Here is a 17,589-nt window from a genome sequence, read left to right as displayed (position 1 = left end):
ATATCCATGACCTTTAAAGGAATAGTTCAACATTTTGGCAAATTGGCCCATTGCCATAATCCCTCTAGTTTTAGGAGTAGGTTCGTTACCTTTAATTGTTGGTGCAAGCGTTTTTTAGAACGGCGGAGCAGAGCCACGAGCTGCTCAGAGCTACGCTACGGAGGCTCATGGGATTTCTTGGTTTCCCTCATCAAACAACAATCCAACAACTCCAAAACGCTCTGGTGGACAAGTTGTGACCTGCACATTCTGTTCCGCCGTTCTAAAAATATCTTGCACCGACAATGAACCTACTCCCAAGACTTTTGGGATTATGGCAATGGGCCGATTTACCAAAATGTTGAACTATCCCTTTAAAAACTGACCACCACTACACTGGGTTTTGATTATTTTTTTTTGTCTCTTTGTTTTCTCAAGGACAAAATAAATGTAAAGTGAAATGACTGTTTCTGTCGCCATATTGGTTTCCAAATACACCGACATGCTTCCATCTAAAAGACTTGTGACACAGAAGTCTAGTCTGACAGAGGTAGAGCAACACAACGAGCTGAAAGGCAAACAACCTCAAGACAGAAGGTTAAATATAGCCCGTCTCGCATGAGTGCTGCACGTCCGCTTAATATAGCTAATTTCTCTTTGTCCTGTGCTACACGGCACTGCACATCAGCAGAATGTTTTTCACCCATCTGTCACCCTCCTGCCTGCAGTGTTTACTCCTACTTCCCTTGCCAGTGTTTATCTATATACTGGTATGCACGCTGAGGAGGGGAGAGGGATGCATCCACAGCCCCTACATGAGGAGATTAGGCTTTCTGCAAGAATCGAAAGTTGAACTCTGAGTTTCCAGTTTTTATTATATATTAGAGATGAAATGTCACAAGAGTTTGTTTGTTTAAACCTACGACTACAATAGGAACCGGTGTGTTATTCGCTGTAAAGACCTAGTTACTGGAAAATGAGATTTTTATTAGAGACAAGAATAAACATGGAATATATCTCATGCTATTTGTCTCGTTAAACAAAATGTGGTTTTAAATGTGTGCATACAGTACGTGGGTGGGCGGGAGACAGACAGTAATTGAGCTGAGGAGGAAAAGCAGACTTTAATCAAATTGGAAGGCAAACAAGGTCTGAACTGTTGCGGGACATTAGGAGATATGGGATATCACCACGGGGTCAGGGAACGTTATCTATACGTCTTTTGTGTGTGTGGCCATGTTAAGCTGTGTAACAGTGTTTTCCACATCAGAGTATCATGGGAGTGAGACTGTCAGGGTCCAGTTCCTGCATCATGTAACAAACTGTTTCCATTTATTAACCTTTCAGACATAATTGGCATCAATCGCTTTTGCATTTTCTCTAAAATGCCAAAATTAAAGCAGAAGTAAGCGATCCGATCGTTTTGGCTAATGCTGCGTTCCAGGCAGGCTTTTGAAACCGTAAATTACAGCTTCAAGTCACGACTTACGACTGTGTAGCGTTCCAGGCAACCCACTCGTGTTTTTCCGACCTGTTTTACCTGTGAAAGTCACTATAACGGCCACTCGTAACTTCTGACCTGTGAACTCGTACCAGATTGAACTGGTACGACTTCACAGGTCGGAAAAACACGAGTTACAAGTTGCCTTGAATGCACCATAACGTCTTGTCAGCCGATGGAGTTAGCAGCCCCCGCCCTCGTCATGGATCTATTGGTCCTCGTCCCTACGTCACCACATTCAGGCGCATCCCTTGGCTGCACACACAGAGAGGACTGCCCCTTTATGCCATTCTCTCTCCTCATTGGATAAAACTTGTAGGATACAAGGAAAGTTTTCTCCTCGGCTCAGAGCAGAGCAGAGTGACTGACAGACCCGTGTTTCAGACCAAACACTCTATATAAGTGATTGCTGTCGGAAGATACAACTATTTAAGACTTATATTAACACAAAAATATCGCTTACTTCTGCTTTAATCATCTGTGTATGCGTTGTTCCAAAGAAAAAGAATCACACTGTGTCACATTCTGTTATTTATTGACTGTTTTCCATTGCAAACACAAGTGAGCTGCTTTGTAACACCTTCTTTTACACATTTCAGGTCCATATGAACCCACAGAGATGGTTTTTATTGATGTGTGTCAACTCAAACCCATGCATCCCATCGAAACATTATCTTTTATGTATTTCTGTCCTGATAGGAACAAGATGTGGAACAACAGATCATCATTCATTAAGAAACATAAATTTTCTCAAAGATCGGAGAGAATCAGCTGCAAAGAAAGCTGGGAAACAACCGAGAACACCACAAGATAAGAAACCCCCCTTTGAAAACACTGCTCCGCATAAACAAATCCTCTCCAACTTCCAAGCACAAATTCTCCGAAAAGCGTTCAACCTGCCAAGAAGCTACTGTTCCAGCACGCACTGCCAGGAAGCACATAAAAAAACAACTCATTGCTGCATTTAACGCAACTTATTTGAAAAGTGTTTGAATTCACATTTTGTGGATGTTGTTTGTGTCTTTGCTGCAGCCAGAGCGGTGAAGCAGCTCAGTCAGTGTAAAAGGAGTTTTCGGACACCACTTTGCCCGCCTCCACTTCCACCCGGATCAGCAGGCGTTTCTTGGAGGCCTGCTGGGTAACGCTGTCTTCTGGGTCAGTGCTGGGTGCTGTGATGACTCTGGTTTCCGGGTCCGGTGACTTCTCCAGCCGCTGCTGCTGCTGCTTAGGCTGCAGGTGAACGTCTGCGTGCAAGTAAGGACTTGGATTGGTTGGTTTGTTTTTTTAGAAATCTGAGCAGAAAAGAGTTTAGTGGGAAAGAAAACATGAATCAGTCATGAGAATGAAGTGGATGCAGGTTCTGATTGAGTTCATGTCTGCTGATTTCAGAAGCAATAACAGAGGTCGTTCGTTCTCACCTCCTTGGCGCATGAGGTCGTACATCCTTCACAGAGATGGGAGCAGAGACAGATGTTAGTGCATGCAATCAATGCAAGTGAGTCGGCAAATACAAATACACGCTTATTAGTCCAGTAATTTTAGGCCAAAAAAAGGGGTCAACGTTAAACAAATTGCAACAGAAGCAAACTCAACTGATTTTGTATCCTTAGCATGTCCTGAGTGAGGGAAAAAAAGCCCAGAAGAATCCCATTAGGGGAAAGTTTCGAAAAACACCCAAACATATCCCATTTATACGCATATAAAAAAATGTTTTCACCTGTATAGGGTAAAGTTTTTAACCTTTAGATATCTCCATGAAAATTACTGAGTTGATTACTTATATTAAGACAAACAAAAAATGTATTACAAGTTTTTTGAAATTCTTTGTTAACACGAGTAAATTTGCATAGATTTGCATAAATCCCACCGTTTTGACGGCACACGTATATATGAAGTTGCTGTGGTGGTACCGGCATGAAAATTGGAATGAGTTGACTCCATCGGTCAACCGACAAGTTGACCACTTTAAATTTCAAGATGACTGCAATTTTTCAAGACAGCCACATCCTTAGTAGAGCAGGTATGACATGAGCCAACAGTGCATAATCCAATTACGTATGGCTAAATTGCATACATACAACACCTGATCTACACATTGAGTAGAACAGGTGAAAATGTCTTGTTCAATCTTGTTAACATATAATATGTTAACAAGATTGAATAAGACATTTTTTTAACTGTAATATGATATTACAGTTAAAAAAGCAACTTCATATATATAGGGACCGTCAAAACGTGGAATTTATGCAAATGTATGCAAATTTGCTCATGTTAACAAAGAATTTCAAAAAACTTGTAATACATTTTTTGTTTGTCTTAATGTAAGTAATCAACTCAGTAATTTTCATGGAGATATCTAAAGGTTAAAAATGTTACCCTATTCACGTGAATTCTTTTTTTTATATGCGTACAAATGGGATATGTTTGGGTGTTTTTCGAAACTTTCCCCTAATGGGATTCCTCTGGGTTTTTTTCCCTCACTCAGGACATGTTGAGGATACAAAATCAGATGAGTTTGCTTCTGTTGCAATTTGTTTAACCTTTTCTCATAAAATGACTGGAATATGGATGGTGATGTGTTCAGGTACCTCTCCTCCTCGCCCTCCAGCAGCTTGCGGTAGGTGGCGATCTCGATGTCCAGGGCCAGCTTCAGGTTCATCAGCTCTTGGTGCTCGCGGATCTGCCCGGCCAAGTCCTGCTTGGCCCGCTTCAAGGCCTCCTCCAGCTTGACGATGTTCTCCCGGGCCTTCACCAGCTTCTCGTCGCCGTCCGTCCTGACGTCGCTGATCTCCTTCTTCAGGGACTCTTCCTGCACAAGAGAAGAGGAAGAAGAAGAAGAAAAAGAGGAGGAGTTAAAGGGATAGTAGCATTTTTTTAAAGTGGGGTTGTATGATCTACAAATAGCCCCTAAGTACTTTAATTGCAGTAGAAGACTCTCTGCACTCCTCCCGTTAGCAACGCCAGCCCATAACCCTGCCCAGAGAATTACAACATACAGTGTTGTGAATGGACCCAAAGAAACTGACTATTTTCACGGCCTAAAAGAGGTTTCATCTGAAAAAAAAATACACAGTTCCATTGTTCGCTATAATATAATTTCTTCCAGCCCCTCAAAGTGCAGGAAAAACGCAGTTTTTATTTGGACCTAACCAACTGCTGATCGGCGGGCGCTAACCCTGGGCGGAGGAATACGTGAGTTGGTTAGGTCCAGTGACGGCTGGTATCAATGGGCTAGTGGGGCTAAGCCCTCCCTGCATTACATAACAAAAGATGAGGAAAAAATATTATATATAGCCTATATTATATTCTCTAAATAACATACAAAAGATTGTTCTAAGTCTTAGTAAAATCGGAACTGGCAACAATATTAAATAGTTTCAAGAAAAACACAGGATATCTCTAAATGGGCTAATTTTAATCAGCCCGAGCTCACCGAGTCTGCTCTCATTCATTTTCCGACTGTGGATGATTGACAGGTGCCATGTCCCGCCCTCGACCGACTGTTGGGGCTAATTTCATTCAGCCCACAGGCCGAGCGGTTCTGACCAATCAGCAGCGGGCTGACGCAGGGTCAGTGATTGACAGGCGTCATGTCCCGCCCCCTTGGTTCACTTGTCATTGGGGCTAATTTCATTTAGCCCAACACCGCTGTTTTCAGACCAATGACAGGAACGGAGGAAAATATGTGGTGTTGTGGGAGGGAGAAGACAAAACAGCGGCGCTAGGCGCTAGCATCACAGGTAGCATTAGCCTACTTTGCTGCTCTAAACTGTCTTTGCTAACATGAACGAAGTGGAGAATCTAGTTTCTAAACTCACCGGGAGCACCAGACTTAAAGCAGATAACAGCGGCACGGCCGTTTCGGCTAATGCTGTGTTCAAGGCAGGCTTTTGAAACCGTAAGTTACAGCTTCAAGTCACAACTACGACTTGGTAGCGTTCCAGGTAACCCGTAGCTCGTGTTTTTACCGTCCTGTTGTCTGTGAAAGTTCCCTATAACGGCCACTCGTAACTTCCGACCCGTGAACGTGCGTGCGTGCGTGCGTGAGAGAGGGAGAGAGAGAGAGAGAGAGACTGTGTGTGTATCATAGACTGTGGTGTGTATGTGTGAGATAACCAGGTGAAGTTTTTTTTTTTTGGACTAGACCCTTACTTAATGCAGTGTGTAGGCCTAGTTAGTTGCTATACTTTTGTGAGATGGGATAACCCTAACTTTTAGCTGTGTTAACCATTTAATGGGTATAATTTATTTATTAGCCCACCCAACTAATTTGACCACCAGCCGCCACTGGTTAGGTCCAAATAAAAACTGCGTTTTTCCTGCACTTTGAGGGGCTGGAAAAAATTATATTATAGCGAACAATGGAACTGTGTATTTTTTTTCAGGTAAAACCTCTTTTAGGCTGCGAAAGTAGGCCGTTTCTTTGGGTCTGTTCACAACACTGTATGTTGTAAATCTCTGGGCAGGGCTATGGGCTGGCGTTGCTAACGGGAGGAGTGTAGAGAGTCTTCTACTGCAATTAAAGTACTTAGGGGCTATTTGTAGATAATACAACCCCACTTTTAAAAAAAATGCTACTATCCCTTTAAGCAACCTTGGCTTTCCAGGTTTGTAGAATGTACTTGTGTGATCCCTACTGTACCTTCCTGTGGAGAGCATCCAGGTCTCCGGTCAGCCTCTGGATGAGGCGCAGCAGGTCTGACATGTCCCTCTTCAAATCGCGCACTTCCTGCTCACGCTGTCCTGCGTTTAAGACCAAGGCGTCCATCTAAGTGGGAGAAGACGTGCTAAAAGTGTTAAAAACAAAAAGTAAAGATCTATTCCACTTTGTGAAGATGTGGTGTAATCCTTCTCACCTTCTTCTGGTTCCACTGCTCAGCCTCCTCCCTGCTGCGGGCGGCCATGTTGGCGTACTGGTTCTTCACACCCTGGATGATCCCGTCCATGTCCAGGGTGCGTTTGCCGTTGTCAGGTATGATCACCGTCCTGTTCTGGACCTGGGACTCCAGCTCCTTGATCTCCTGCAGGGGGCAGACACGAGCTGATGAAGAAGCTGATGTGTTTTTGGTTTCAAACAAAAGCGGAAGCAATGATGAGAAGAAGGTAAAGAGGAAGCGCCGTTACCTCATCAAAGCCAACCCTGAGGAAGTCCAGCTTTCCCATCTCGTCCTCCAGCTCAAGAGCCAAGTTCACGGCCTCCAAGTGACCTTCATCCACATCCTGTTAAGCACAAATACATCAGATAAACATAAGGAACCTTTAATGTCCCGAATAGGTTGGATTAAATATATGTATCTCTGTAAAATCTATGCATATGTTTGACTATGTGGATGTACATATGTGTAGCGAGCACGCTTATGTGTATGTTTGTGCAGGTAAGCACATATATGTGCAAATAAATATCCACTAATGTCAGTGAAGACAGATTGCTGCTTTTCCACTTATTTTTTATTGATTTAGATTTTGTGTTTGTTTGTTTTGTTTGTATTTTGTTTCCTTGTTTGTCTTATATATATATATATATTATGGGTTCAACAAAAAAAGAGGAAAGAAAGAAACTGTACGAGTCACCCTATCATCGATATTGTTTCAGGATGGATATTTTTGTTGTTGTATCCTTTTTGTTAAAGCAGATATCAGTGGAATGTTTTTGTTAATATAAGTCCTAAATAGTCCTATTTTCCGTCAGCAATCACTTACATGAAGTATTTCAGCCTAAACACGAGTCTCTCCGTCACTCTGCTCTGCTGTAACCCGAGGAGAAAATTTTCCTTGTGGGATACAAGTGTTATCCAATGAGGGGAGAGAACGGCATGAAGGGCTGTGTGTGCAGCCAAGGGATGCGCGTGAATGTGGTGACGTAGCACGAGGACCAATTGATGCCTGACAAGGGCGGGGGCTGCTAACTCATGGTGCGTTCAAGGAAACTCGTACTTTGTGTTTTTCCTTCCTGTGAAGTCATACCAGTTCCATCTGGTACGAGTTCACGGGTCGGAAGTTACGAGTGGCCGTTATAGTGACTTTCACAGACAACAGGACGGTAAAAACACGAGCTACGGGTTACCTGGAACGCTACCAAGTCGTAGTTGTGACTTGAAGCTGTAACTTACGGTTTCAAAAGCCTGCCTTGAACACAGCATTAGCCGAAACGGCCGTGCCGATGATATCTGCTTTAATTTATTGGAAATAAAAACATATATGTGTATATATATATAGGCTAAAGGAACCTTTAATGTCCCGAATAGGTTGGATGGATAAGCAGAAATGGAAGCTCTCTGCAGGGCCGTTGCTAGGAATTCTGGGCCCCCTTAAAGAATACTAAAGTGGGCCCGTCCCCCTAACTTTTCCTTTTTTTTTCTTAGACTATGTATGTATTAACGTTTTTTATTTAGCCTTCTTTGTTTTGATGCTAATGCAGCATTACACTGCAAAAACTCAAGTATCTTAGCAAGAATATTTGTCTTATTTCTAGTCAAAATGTAATTTCTAGTCAAAACAAATCTCATTCTACTTAAAATAAGGCACATCATATTAAAAGTAGCTTGTTTTTAGACACTTTTTACTTCTTTCAAGCAGATTTTCACTTGGAATAAGTAGAAACAATCTGATAGTGGAGCAAGCTTTTCTTCCTTATTACAAGCACAAACAACTTACTTTCACTGGCAGATTTTTCTATTTATTGTGAATTTAAGTGAAAATGATCTAAAAACAAGTTAATTTTTAGGTGATGAGTCTTATTTTAAGTGGAAAGAGATTAGTTTTGACTAGAAATGAGACATTTGGACAAGAAATAAGACAAATATTCTTGGAAAGATGTTGAGTTTTTACAGTGTACTATGAGTATTAGGGGGCTTTCACACCTACCTCGTTTGGTCCGGACTTTCGGACTTTCCAGATAGTTCGGATCAAATTGACAGGTGTGAAAGCTCCCCCGGACCACGGTCCGGACTAAAGACCGAGTCTTTGGTCCAGCCTCAGGAGGTAGTCTCGGTCCGGACTATCCTGGACCAAGGTCCGCTGCTGCGTAGTGTGAAAGCATTTTTTTGGAAGGTCCGAACTATCAGACCAAATACAGGAAATAACGTCAGATGCGCTCGTGCCGAAAAAAGTAAATAAACAGAAAAAATGGAAAGAGGAGCCGCGGCAACGGACGGCAATACTTGGGGAGAGGAGGAGATCATATTATATCCAGATTTGGTCAGAAGGATGGGTGTGTCAGTGTAGGCTACACTTGTAAACGTTTACACGGAATTAAACAGTAGAGTGTTTAATATAAATCCCCAAACGATACATGCAAGCCTATTTTTTTATATAATGACCTGTCTGAAAAAGACGGATCAGCGGGTGACACCAAACAACGTCTGCCCCAGCAAGTCAGAGCTTTTATTTCTCTCACACTCACACACAAGTGACCTGGAGAGATGCAGCCGCATCTGACAGGAGGATCGCGCGTGTGTGCGCATAGCGTGTGTGTGTTCCCCTCCACTACACAAAACAGCTGATCGCTGATCGCTGCCACTCTGATCAATGAGAGCATTTCGCCGCGGCACAATCCTCTTTTTTTCTCTCCTTTCATCAGCTAAACTCACTCTTCTGCACCGCGATTACAAACCACAGCGTGCTTTCCAGCAGTAGGCTATATTTTTTCTTTTTTTTTTTACACATATTTTTATTTTATTTTTTTCAGAGCACTTTCTATGCGCTAACGTCAGACGCACGCTCATCCGTCATGACGTCGGTAGATCCTTTAGTCCGCTGGCATAATAGCAGTGTGAAAGCGAACTTTACTGGACTATATGGAAACAATGTAACAAAAAAAAAAAAATTAAGTCCGGACCTTGGTCCGGACTATTAGGTGTGAAAGCGCCCTTAAGTCAGGGTCTTACCCAGAATAAATCAGTCATACAAAGATTAGACTACTGGGGTTTTTTATGGGCCCCACTGGGCGCTGGGCCCCTAGAATTATCATCACCTTTCTCCCCTATACAATGGCCCTGGCTCTCTGTACCTTCTTGGTGACGACAAAGTCATTCTCCAGGTCGGATTTCTTCTGGAACTCCTCCTCGTACCTGAGACCAGTTGAAGATAAAGTGTCAAAGATTAATTTTGCCAATTCTAGTCAATGTGTAGTGTCTTCAGAGTGAAGCTGCTGCTGACTTCTTCTTGGTGTCGTCCACCTCCTCCAGGTTCTTGTCCAGCTCGGCCCGCAGCTTGTCCTGGTCTCGGAGCAGGTTCTCGATCTGCTCCTCCAGCTCGTTCTTCAGCTGCTTCACGATGTTGTCGATGTTTCCCTCGTAGTCCTCCTGCTCCTTCAGGATCTTCAGCTTGGTGTCCAGCTTTTTGTTCTCGTCCTCCAGGTGTTTCACCTGAGACGGAGACAGACGGAGGAAGAAGAATGTATAGGGGGGGGAATGGAAAATAAAACAGCAGTAGATGTGAGGAATGCTTTTGATGCCAAGTTACACAGTGTGTTATTACGTGATTCATCAAGATAATGACAGGTGAGGATGTTTTTGTACACTCGCTGTACATGTTTGCTCATGTTTCCAGTCTGTACATTAAATATATAGTGTACAATCCTGTTTGTTATGTGGAAAAGCAGTCATGTCCTCAAGGTGAGCGATGACCCCTCACTTCTCTTATTTCCCACTAGAGGGTGCTCCACCTGCTCTCCAGCATCTTCAAAGTGAAGTTGACTCAAAAACTTCATAGCCTGCAGGTTACAGAATTATTCACAACAAACAGGAACGGGTTTGACACACCTTACCTTTTCTTTTTACTTTGAACTTGAATATTCACAAATAAAATAAATAAGCTTTATAATAGCCTATATAAATATAGCTTCTATGACTGGCCATGGGTTTTGCACTGGTTCATTAAGTGATTGAAGAAATTAATAAACAATGACCCAGCACCACAACTTAAAAAATAAAATAAAATATATTGAAATGTGGCAACGGGCGAAAGAGATCTCTATTTGTAATCGAACTAGAGAGACCCAGTTTAGGATACTGCATAAAATTACTGACAAACTCAATTTGATTTTTGATGTCCATCTTGACCCTGACCCTCCGGCTCTGCTCCTTGGCTTAGCCAGCCCTCATATCAAAGGATCTGATCAAAGAAGGCTGTTTAATATTCTTACATTTGCTGCCCGAAAAAATATAGGCTACTCCTTAAATGGATTGATAATGCAACTCCTACAATTATAGGATGGCATAAACTGATTTTTGAGTTAATACCAATGGAATATCCGACATACAGATTCAAATGTAAAACGCCAGTCTTCTTCCAGACCTGGACACCCTTCTTTAAATATGCTGGTAAAAGCCTTACAAATATTGTTTTAAAGGGAATGGTCGACCGCAGCGCTCTTTGGGCCGTGAGGCTAGATTTCCACTTGCTTGGTGATCAATTGTCATTTATTTATTGCTCATATTTTGTGTTGTGAAATTTTGTGAAAGATTTCAAATCTTTTGATTTATGAAAATTTGTATCCTTTTTCAACTTATTTCTCTAAAAATGGTCAGCTGTTGCATCACTGTCAATTGAAATGGACTGAACGCTCCTGTGTCTTGATTTCTGTGGCCACTGTTTGTATTTGTTTGTTTGTAATGTGTTCAATTTGTATGTTTATGGAAAAACCATAATAAAAACATTATTCAAAAAAATAAAAAATAAAATAAAATATATTGAATTAGTTTTTATCAAATAATAACTTCTTCTTATCATAGCCCACCTAGATAGAAAATCAGGACTTTTCCCTTCTAGTAGTAGTAGTAGTAGTAATTTATTTGTCCCCGTAGGGAAATTGAGCTGCAGCAGATCACTTGACATTTCATCTAAAAAACAACAACAACACAGATAAAAACAGCACAGTACAACTTTCACACAGATTAACACTCATCATTAACACTCATCATCAGTGAGTCAGTTTTTATGTTCATCTCAGCCTTAACCTGGTCAGACCAGCTGAGCAGGCTTATATTTCCTTTATCTCTTTTCATGGAGCTATATAAGTAAAACTATTATTTATATGGCTATGTTTTTACAGCTTTTAAAACGTTTTATATAAATAACAGTCGAATTAATAGAATTTAATTAAATCCTAAACCTATTAAACTAACTAAAACGCTTCATCTTTAAATTCACTTTTCATAATCTTTTCATAATCTTTACTTTTTATTTTTGAATTATTTTAACTGAATAATTTGCTGTTTCTTGTTGTAAAAAAAAAAAAAAAAAAAGTTGCTATTGTCATTATTATTACTAGTAGTAGCTTATAGTAGAAGTAAAGGAAAGAGTGAAGTCATTTACAAACCTTGTCAATCAACCTGACGAACTTGTCGTTGAGTCCCACCATGTCGTCCTTCTCCCTGGATTTGCCCGAAGAGTCGATCTTGGTGTTGGTCGGCTGGCTCTTGGTGGGTCCATTGGTGCTGGGGGAGTAGGACTGGCTGCTGTAGTCTCTTGGTTTGGACATGGTGAAGCTTCCCAAACAGCGACAAAGGTGTAGAGGCTGGACAGTTGGATGCTGGATGACACCCTGAGCGCTCCGGATCAGCGCTTTTAAGGTAGGCAAGTACCACCCATCACCTCTCTGCTGCTCTGCAGGCGACCAATCAAGACAGGGCAAGTGCAAAATTACAGGGAGAAAAACAAAAGAGTCAACATGAAATACCTGAATTTCGACTTTAGACTAGTTTATCCAGGAGTGGTGCCTGGCACCGGGAGCCAATGGCATCTGGGGGGTGGATTCGTGCGTAAAAACCTGGTATAAAACCCACCTGGGCTTGATCCATCCATCAGGTGACTCTCCAGTGTCCAAACTCAGCTCTCTCATCCAGCTGCTACCATGCCTTCAAACACCGCTGCCAGTATGTTCGGTGGAGCCGGGGGAAGGGGCTCCAGGGCGTCCGTGGCCAGCCTGGAGGGGCTGCGTAACGTGCTGCGCAACGAGCCGGACAAGGACTCCTCTCCCGCTGCTCCTGCGACCCCGGCCGCTGCCCCGGCTCAGGCGACCCCGGCTCCTGCTCCGCTCCCGGCTGATGACAAGCACACCCTGCGGGGTCTGAACGATCGGCTGTCCGGCTACCTGGACAGGGTGAAGCAGCTGAAGCAGGAGAACGACGATCTGGAGAAGCAGATCGATGAGATTCTGGCGAAGAGGAAAGCGCCCGAGGGACGGGACTGGGATGAGACTCAGAAACCCCTGGACGACCTGAAGAACAAGGTGAGACCCCAGATTCCTCTCTTTATAGGTCTAGTAATGTAAATATCGATGATAAAAACTTTGAGACTTTTATAATTAATGCATTTGCCCAAGAAATATAAAAAATGCATTTAGAAAATAAAGCTAAATATAAATTTTGTCCTTTAATTGACCTTAGAATATTCATTTTTTTCTCCTTTAGATCAAAGACATCACCGTGGACAATGCCAAGCTGCTGCTCCAGATTGACAACACTAAACTGGCCAATGAGGACTTCAAAACCAAGTGGGTTTAAAAAAAACAAAAGGGAGGAATTGGACTCAGGAAATAAGACATAAGAATTTCACAACAAAAGCATATGGTCTTCAGAGTAATTAGGATGACAGTTTAAGTGGAGGTTGTGTTGATGGTTGATTGATGGGTTCCTCCTTCCTGTTTGCAGGCTGGATGACGAGACCAAAGCCCGCAAGGAACTGGAAAAAGACGTGGACGACCTGAAGAAGACAATCGAGGACACCAAGCAGAACTGCGAGCAGACCAAGAAAGAGACCGACCTGGTGAAGGACGAGCTGGCCCGCCTCAAGAAGGAACACAAAGACGTGAGACCTCGTAAATGTGACAGGTTGTTGTGTTTGTTGTGTTGTGTTGTGTGAGGTTTGGAGGAGGCAGCGTTGTAACTGTGGCTCTTGCAGGAGGTGGACGTCCTGCGTGAGAAGATCAAGGAGTCTGAGGTGATCGTGGAGATCGACTCCAAGAACTCCAACCTGGACGAGATGCTTGACAAGATCCGCCGCCAGTACGACCAACTGGCCAAGAAGAACCTGAAGGAGACCGAGGACTGGTATCAAAGCAAGGTATGTTTTGTCTCTCTCTCTCTTTCCTCATCTCCTTCCTCTCCTCTGTTCATCTCAACACATCGGTTCTTCTTGTTTTCCAGTTCGAGAACATCAAGGTGGTGGAGGCCCAGAACGTGGAGGTCTTGCAGACGGGAAAGACGGAGTTTAAGGATCTGCTCAAACAGAAACAAATGCTGGAAATCAAGATCCAGAGTGTGCAGAGCATGGTAACCACTCTCGCCCACACAGCACATGATGACGCAATACAAACAAAGTGAAATCATCTGCAGCTGCAAACCACACAAACACATAGAGGGTTATTATAATGGATTTCAATAGAGATCCCATCTCAAGACAAGGTTTGAAATAAATACCTTGTTTTGACACATGAACCCTTCAAGTTCGCATAACTCAGTGACACCTGACTTACAGCAGACCCCGTTCAGACCTGCAGCAAGGTCCTCGAACCCCTGAGGTCACACTTGAGGCTTACAGGATCATATTTTCACCCAAAATGTCCTTCTTTCTTCACGTCAGGAATGCTCAAAGACGACCTCTTATTTATCTTTTCACAAGCATTCCTGACCATACCCTGTTATTACACTGGAGACCTGCTACTACTGGACTTGCTCTTGCATAACAAGACAATGTATATTATGGAGAAGGCCCCTAAGAAGCTTTGGTGATTTGCTATGAGTTCTTCTAAGGTCTTTTTCGCCCTGGTCTTCTTTTTTTTTTTATCAGGTCCGAAATCTGGAGGAGACCCTGAAGAACACCGAAATTGAATACGGCCAACAACTGGCCCCCCTCAACCAGATAATAAGGGACCTGTCGTCCGAGCTGGAGAAGGTGAGGGCGCAGGTGGAGAACCAGGTGGAGACCAACAAGAACCTGCTGTGCGTGAAGATGAAGCTGGAGTCGGAAATCAATAGCTACCAGCAACTGATCAACGGAATGACGTCTGATCCTGAAAGGTGAGGATGATTTTGTCGTATTTCCTTTCTTGTTCCTGGAGAAAGTGTCTTATTATCCCTCTAGGATTTATTTTATTTAGAAAGAATGTCCATAAGTCACACTAAATGTCACTTTATAGTTTGACGTTTTGGAAAATGTCGTTCTTTAAAGGATTCAAAAGGAAGGAAAGCACAGTGAACCTGTTTTGCATGTGGTATGTTAGCATACTTATCCTTTTCTTCCCTGACAGCGCGGGGTTTTCTTTAGAGGATGCGCTTCACGACGGTAAGTCTAGCTGGAATTTAAAGAAAAGGGGGAAAAAAAGAAAACACTTTAAACTTATGACTCCAGCATGTTTGAGAAGACTGGGATCAACACTGACTGAGATGCTTAAGTCTGGTCTTGTAGTGTATTTGGACACTTCTCCACTAGGAAAGAAAAGGGGGAAAAAAAGCAAATTGTCAGTATTTGACCCTTCTCTTCCTATTCGGTCATCTGTTGATTGGAAAGAGCAAGAAAGGTACAAGGTTGCCAAATAACAGCTGAGCATTAAATGCAGGAACCACCTGGATTGCACCTTTCTTTCTTTCAGAATCAACAGCAGACCTCATAGTCACATGCAGAGTTCAACTTCAACTTTAACCCTCACGTCACTTATGATCAAAGGAATAGTTAAGATGAATATGCCTATTCTTACTTCCTTTTTTTTTTGTTGCCAGGAATCAAATGAGGTTATCCGCACCTCATTTAGCTCTTGGCAAGAAAGCTATAGGCATATTATACTATTCCTTCACAGTAAATTCAATCACTAAAGTGCACTCAAGTGTTGTTTGTCACACTGCACCCTGTAAATGCATGCTATCACATCACGTCTGATTTCAACACCACACAAAATAAGAATCCTGTAAACAAATCTGACTCTCTAGATAGAAGGAGCTCGTGGAGATTAAAGGAAAGACACGCTGAATCTGATTCCACTTCTTGTTTCAGAGCTGTTAAAGCCTGAGGAGAAGGCGCCCGAGCAGCAGCAGGAAGTGGAGGAAGAAGAAGCCCCCGTCAAGCAAGAAAGCCCCCCCTCTGATAAATCTGTCCCCCCCGAGGACGTCAGCGCTGGAGCAGAGGAACCCATCGAAGCGGCGGTGGGAGACGTCGCCAGGGCCGACGCAGCAGCAGCTCCAACAAACGCCCCCACTGAGAAGAAAAAGAAATCCAAAGCTAAAACTAAAACTAAAACTGAGGGTTCATCCTCATCCTCTTCCTCTTCTTCCTCCTCCTCCTCCTCCTCTTCTTCTTCTTCGTCTTCCTCCTCTGATTCGGAGAAAGAAGCTGAAAAGCCAAAGAATGAGGATGAAGTTGCCAAAGCTTGATCTTAATAAAAAAGCTTTTTGTTTTTCCTGCTCTGTCCTTTCAGCCTATCTAGCATATTAAACTTTGTCCTGCTGTTGCTGCTACTATGAGGTTGTACAAGTGTATTTTCTGAGATGTGACTTAAATAAATACATTTGCTTTCAACAGAAAACCACAATACAGTGTTTGTCCTTTGCTTTTTTACACTTATTTCCTATAGACAGTCCTTAAAATACAGAAAAACGGTAAAAATCATTTCATGTAACACCAGAAAAGCAACAACAAACCATCTTGTGTTTGGTATTCTTGCTTAAAAAATGACTTTAAATTATAATTTTTGTTCAACTGACTAATAATCTTATGCTGCCAATGCTGGAGGGTTGGGTGGGTCCCTATATATGAACACAATAGGGGAAAATGGAAAAGAATAATGGAGGATTTAATAACGAGTAGCTAGAGGACAAAAGAAGAAATAATACAAAGCAGTTTGTCATTAAACAGATTTAATGACAAACTGCTTAATACTAAAGAGCAGTTTTTGTATCACCATGTTATGTTATGACATTGTCAGTATCATAGTATGTGTTGTGGTTCACACAGTGGGCTGCTAATAATGCTAATAATTAATATTTTACTACATGTATTTCAAATCCATATGAAACTTTGGTTAATGTTCAATAATCTTTATGTACTAAAACAGCTATAAAAAAAATCTATCAGACAGTTTGTGTCAGGTTAGTGGTACTTAATTAACATCATGAGATTGCTGTGTTATAGTGTCGTTCATGCATTCACTTAGAGAGGAGGGAAGTTGTGTAGATAAACATTCTGTGGAGCAGTAACTTAAAAAATGGTGACAAAACTGTTAAATAATATGCGTAACATTTTAAATCAAGAGTTGGCTTATTTAAATAAGGCTCATTTGACATGACTTTCCCATAATCATCATGCATCCTGCAAAACATTTGTTGGAAAGCATTTACCCACCTGGCAAGAAAAGAAAGCACACAAATTCAGGGAAGTAAAAACGTTTGTCTAACTTTAGTCACCTATTTTCAGGTTATGTAGAAAGGACAATCTTCACTTTGAACCACAGCAACATTAACTTACCACTGACAAAAATAGCAGTGGCCCGCTAGTGGGGCCACCCTCCACGCTGTTTCTTCCCATTGCCATTGGCCTGTCCATCCTTGACACAATCATCCTCTGTTAATCCAAGTGCAGTTGTATGAACAGAATCAAAACCTTTTTTTTTTTTTGGAAGAGTGATTTATTTTTCTTTTTTCAAATGACAAATGGTACAGACGACATGAAGCACAGAGAGGGGGAGAGGAGGGGATTGAAATCATCCAGTACATGTATATTGCATGGTGAGGATTCAGGGGGGTCGGGGTGGGGGGGGCAAGCAAGAGTACCAAATGGAGTAAAAGATATCGTATCAAAAATTTTTCATATATATATTTATATAGGACTAATAATTCTCTTTAACTATGCAAAGCAAGGAATGCCCTTTTTTCCATTTATCTTGAGCCTTGGCTGTCCCTAGGTAGAGCCAACATTATTATTCATTAAACACAAACAAATGATGAAAAAAAAAATAAAACAGACTGGACACTTTTTTGGGTGGGGGCAGGGGCTGGGTGGGGCGGGGCGGGGGGGCATTTCGAGGCATCCTGGAGTCCTGCCTGATGTGGCATTGAGTCTCAGTGTGGCGCGGCTGGGCGTGTCCACCGTGGGGGTTTTTGATTTCTCTGATGGGG

General features: G+C 42.3%; 2 protein-coding genes across 3 annotated transcripts; one reads left to right on the top strand and one right to left on the bottom strand.

Annotated features, from left to right (window-relative positions):
* Positions 1 to 2,454: 2,454 nt before the first annotated feature.
* LOC146990775 (intermediate filament protein ON3-like) lies at positions 2,455 to 12,078 on the bottom strand. 2 transcript variants are annotated; one of them, XM_085799142.1, is made up of 9 exons: positions 11,802 to 12,078; positions 9,638 to 9,846; positions 9,489 to 9,549; positions 6,605 to 6,700; positions 6,337 to 6,501; positions 6,123 to 6,248; positions 4,069 to 4,289; positions 2,899 to 2,924; positions 2,455 to 2,772 (listed from the first exon to the last, which is right to left on the bottom strand). In XM_085799142.1, exons 1-9 carry the CDS (start codon positions 11,961 to 11,963, stop codon positions 2,765 to 2,767), a joined length of 1,074 nt encoding a protein of 357 aa, XP_085655268.1. In that variant the 5' UTR covers positions 11,964 to 12,078; the 3' UTR covers positions 2,455 to 2,764. The 2 variants fall into 2 exon arrangements, with proteins under 2 accessions (XP_085655268.1, XP_085655276.1); XM_085799150.1 differs by lacking the exon at positions 2,899 to 2,924 and having other exon boundaries at positions 2,456 to 2,724.
* Positions 12,079 to 12,335: 257 nt separating this feature from the next.
* On the top strand, positions 12,336 to 15,997 carry LOC146990774 (keratin, type I cytoskeletal 18-like). The gene is made up of 8 exons (XM_085799131.1): positions 12,336 to 12,713; positions 12,895 to 12,977; positions 13,135 to 13,291; positions 13,385 to 13,546; positions 13,630 to 13,755; positions 14,273 to 14,502; positions 14,733 to 14,767; positions 15,473 to 15,997. Exons 1-8 carry the CDS (start codon positions 12,336 to 12,338, stop codon positions 15,847 to 15,849), a joined length of 1,548 nt encoding a protein of 515 aa, XP_085655257.1. The 3' UTR covers positions 15,850 to 15,997.
* Positions 15,998 to 17,589: the final 1,592 nt, after the last annotated feature.

This window comes from Trachurus japonicus, chromosome 2 (genome assembly GCF_045865225.1).
Source record: "Trachurus japonicus isolate A0001 chromosome 2, Traja_1.0".
Lineage (NCBI taxonomy): Eukaryota > Metazoa > Chordata > Actinopteri > Carangiformes > Carangidae > Trachurus > Trachurus japonicus.
Note: the sequence above shows the minus strand (reverse complement) of the source record. Positions and strands in the feature narration are given on the sequence as shown.

Bases quoted from the DNA above. Each gene is read 5' to 3' on its own strand.
- LOC146990775 (XM_085799142.1), bottom strand. From the start codon at position 11,963: ATGTCCAAACCAAGAGACTACAGCAGCCAGTCCTACTCCCCCAGCACC. The intron at 9,847-11,801 runs GTTTGTAAATGA...TCTCCGTCTCAG, and splicing joins TCGTCAGGTTGATTGACAAG to GTGAAACACCTGGAGGACGA. The intron at 6,502-6,604 runs GTAACGGCGCTT...TGCCCCCTGCAG, and splicing joins TCAGGGTTGGCTTTGATGAG to GAGATCAAGGAGCTGGAGTC.
- LOC146990774 (XM_085799131.1), top strand. From the start codon at position 12,336: ATGCCTTCAAACACCGCTGCCAGTATGTTCGGTGGAGCCGGGGGAAGG. The intron at 12,714-12,894 runs GTGAGACCCCAG...TTTCTCCTTTAG, and splicing joins TGGACGACCTGAAGAACAAG to ATCAAAGACATCACCGTGGA. The intron at 14,768-15,472 runs GTAAGTCTAGCT...TTCTTGTTTCAG, and splicing joins AGAGGATGCGCTTCACGACG to AGCTGTTAAAGCCTGAGGAG.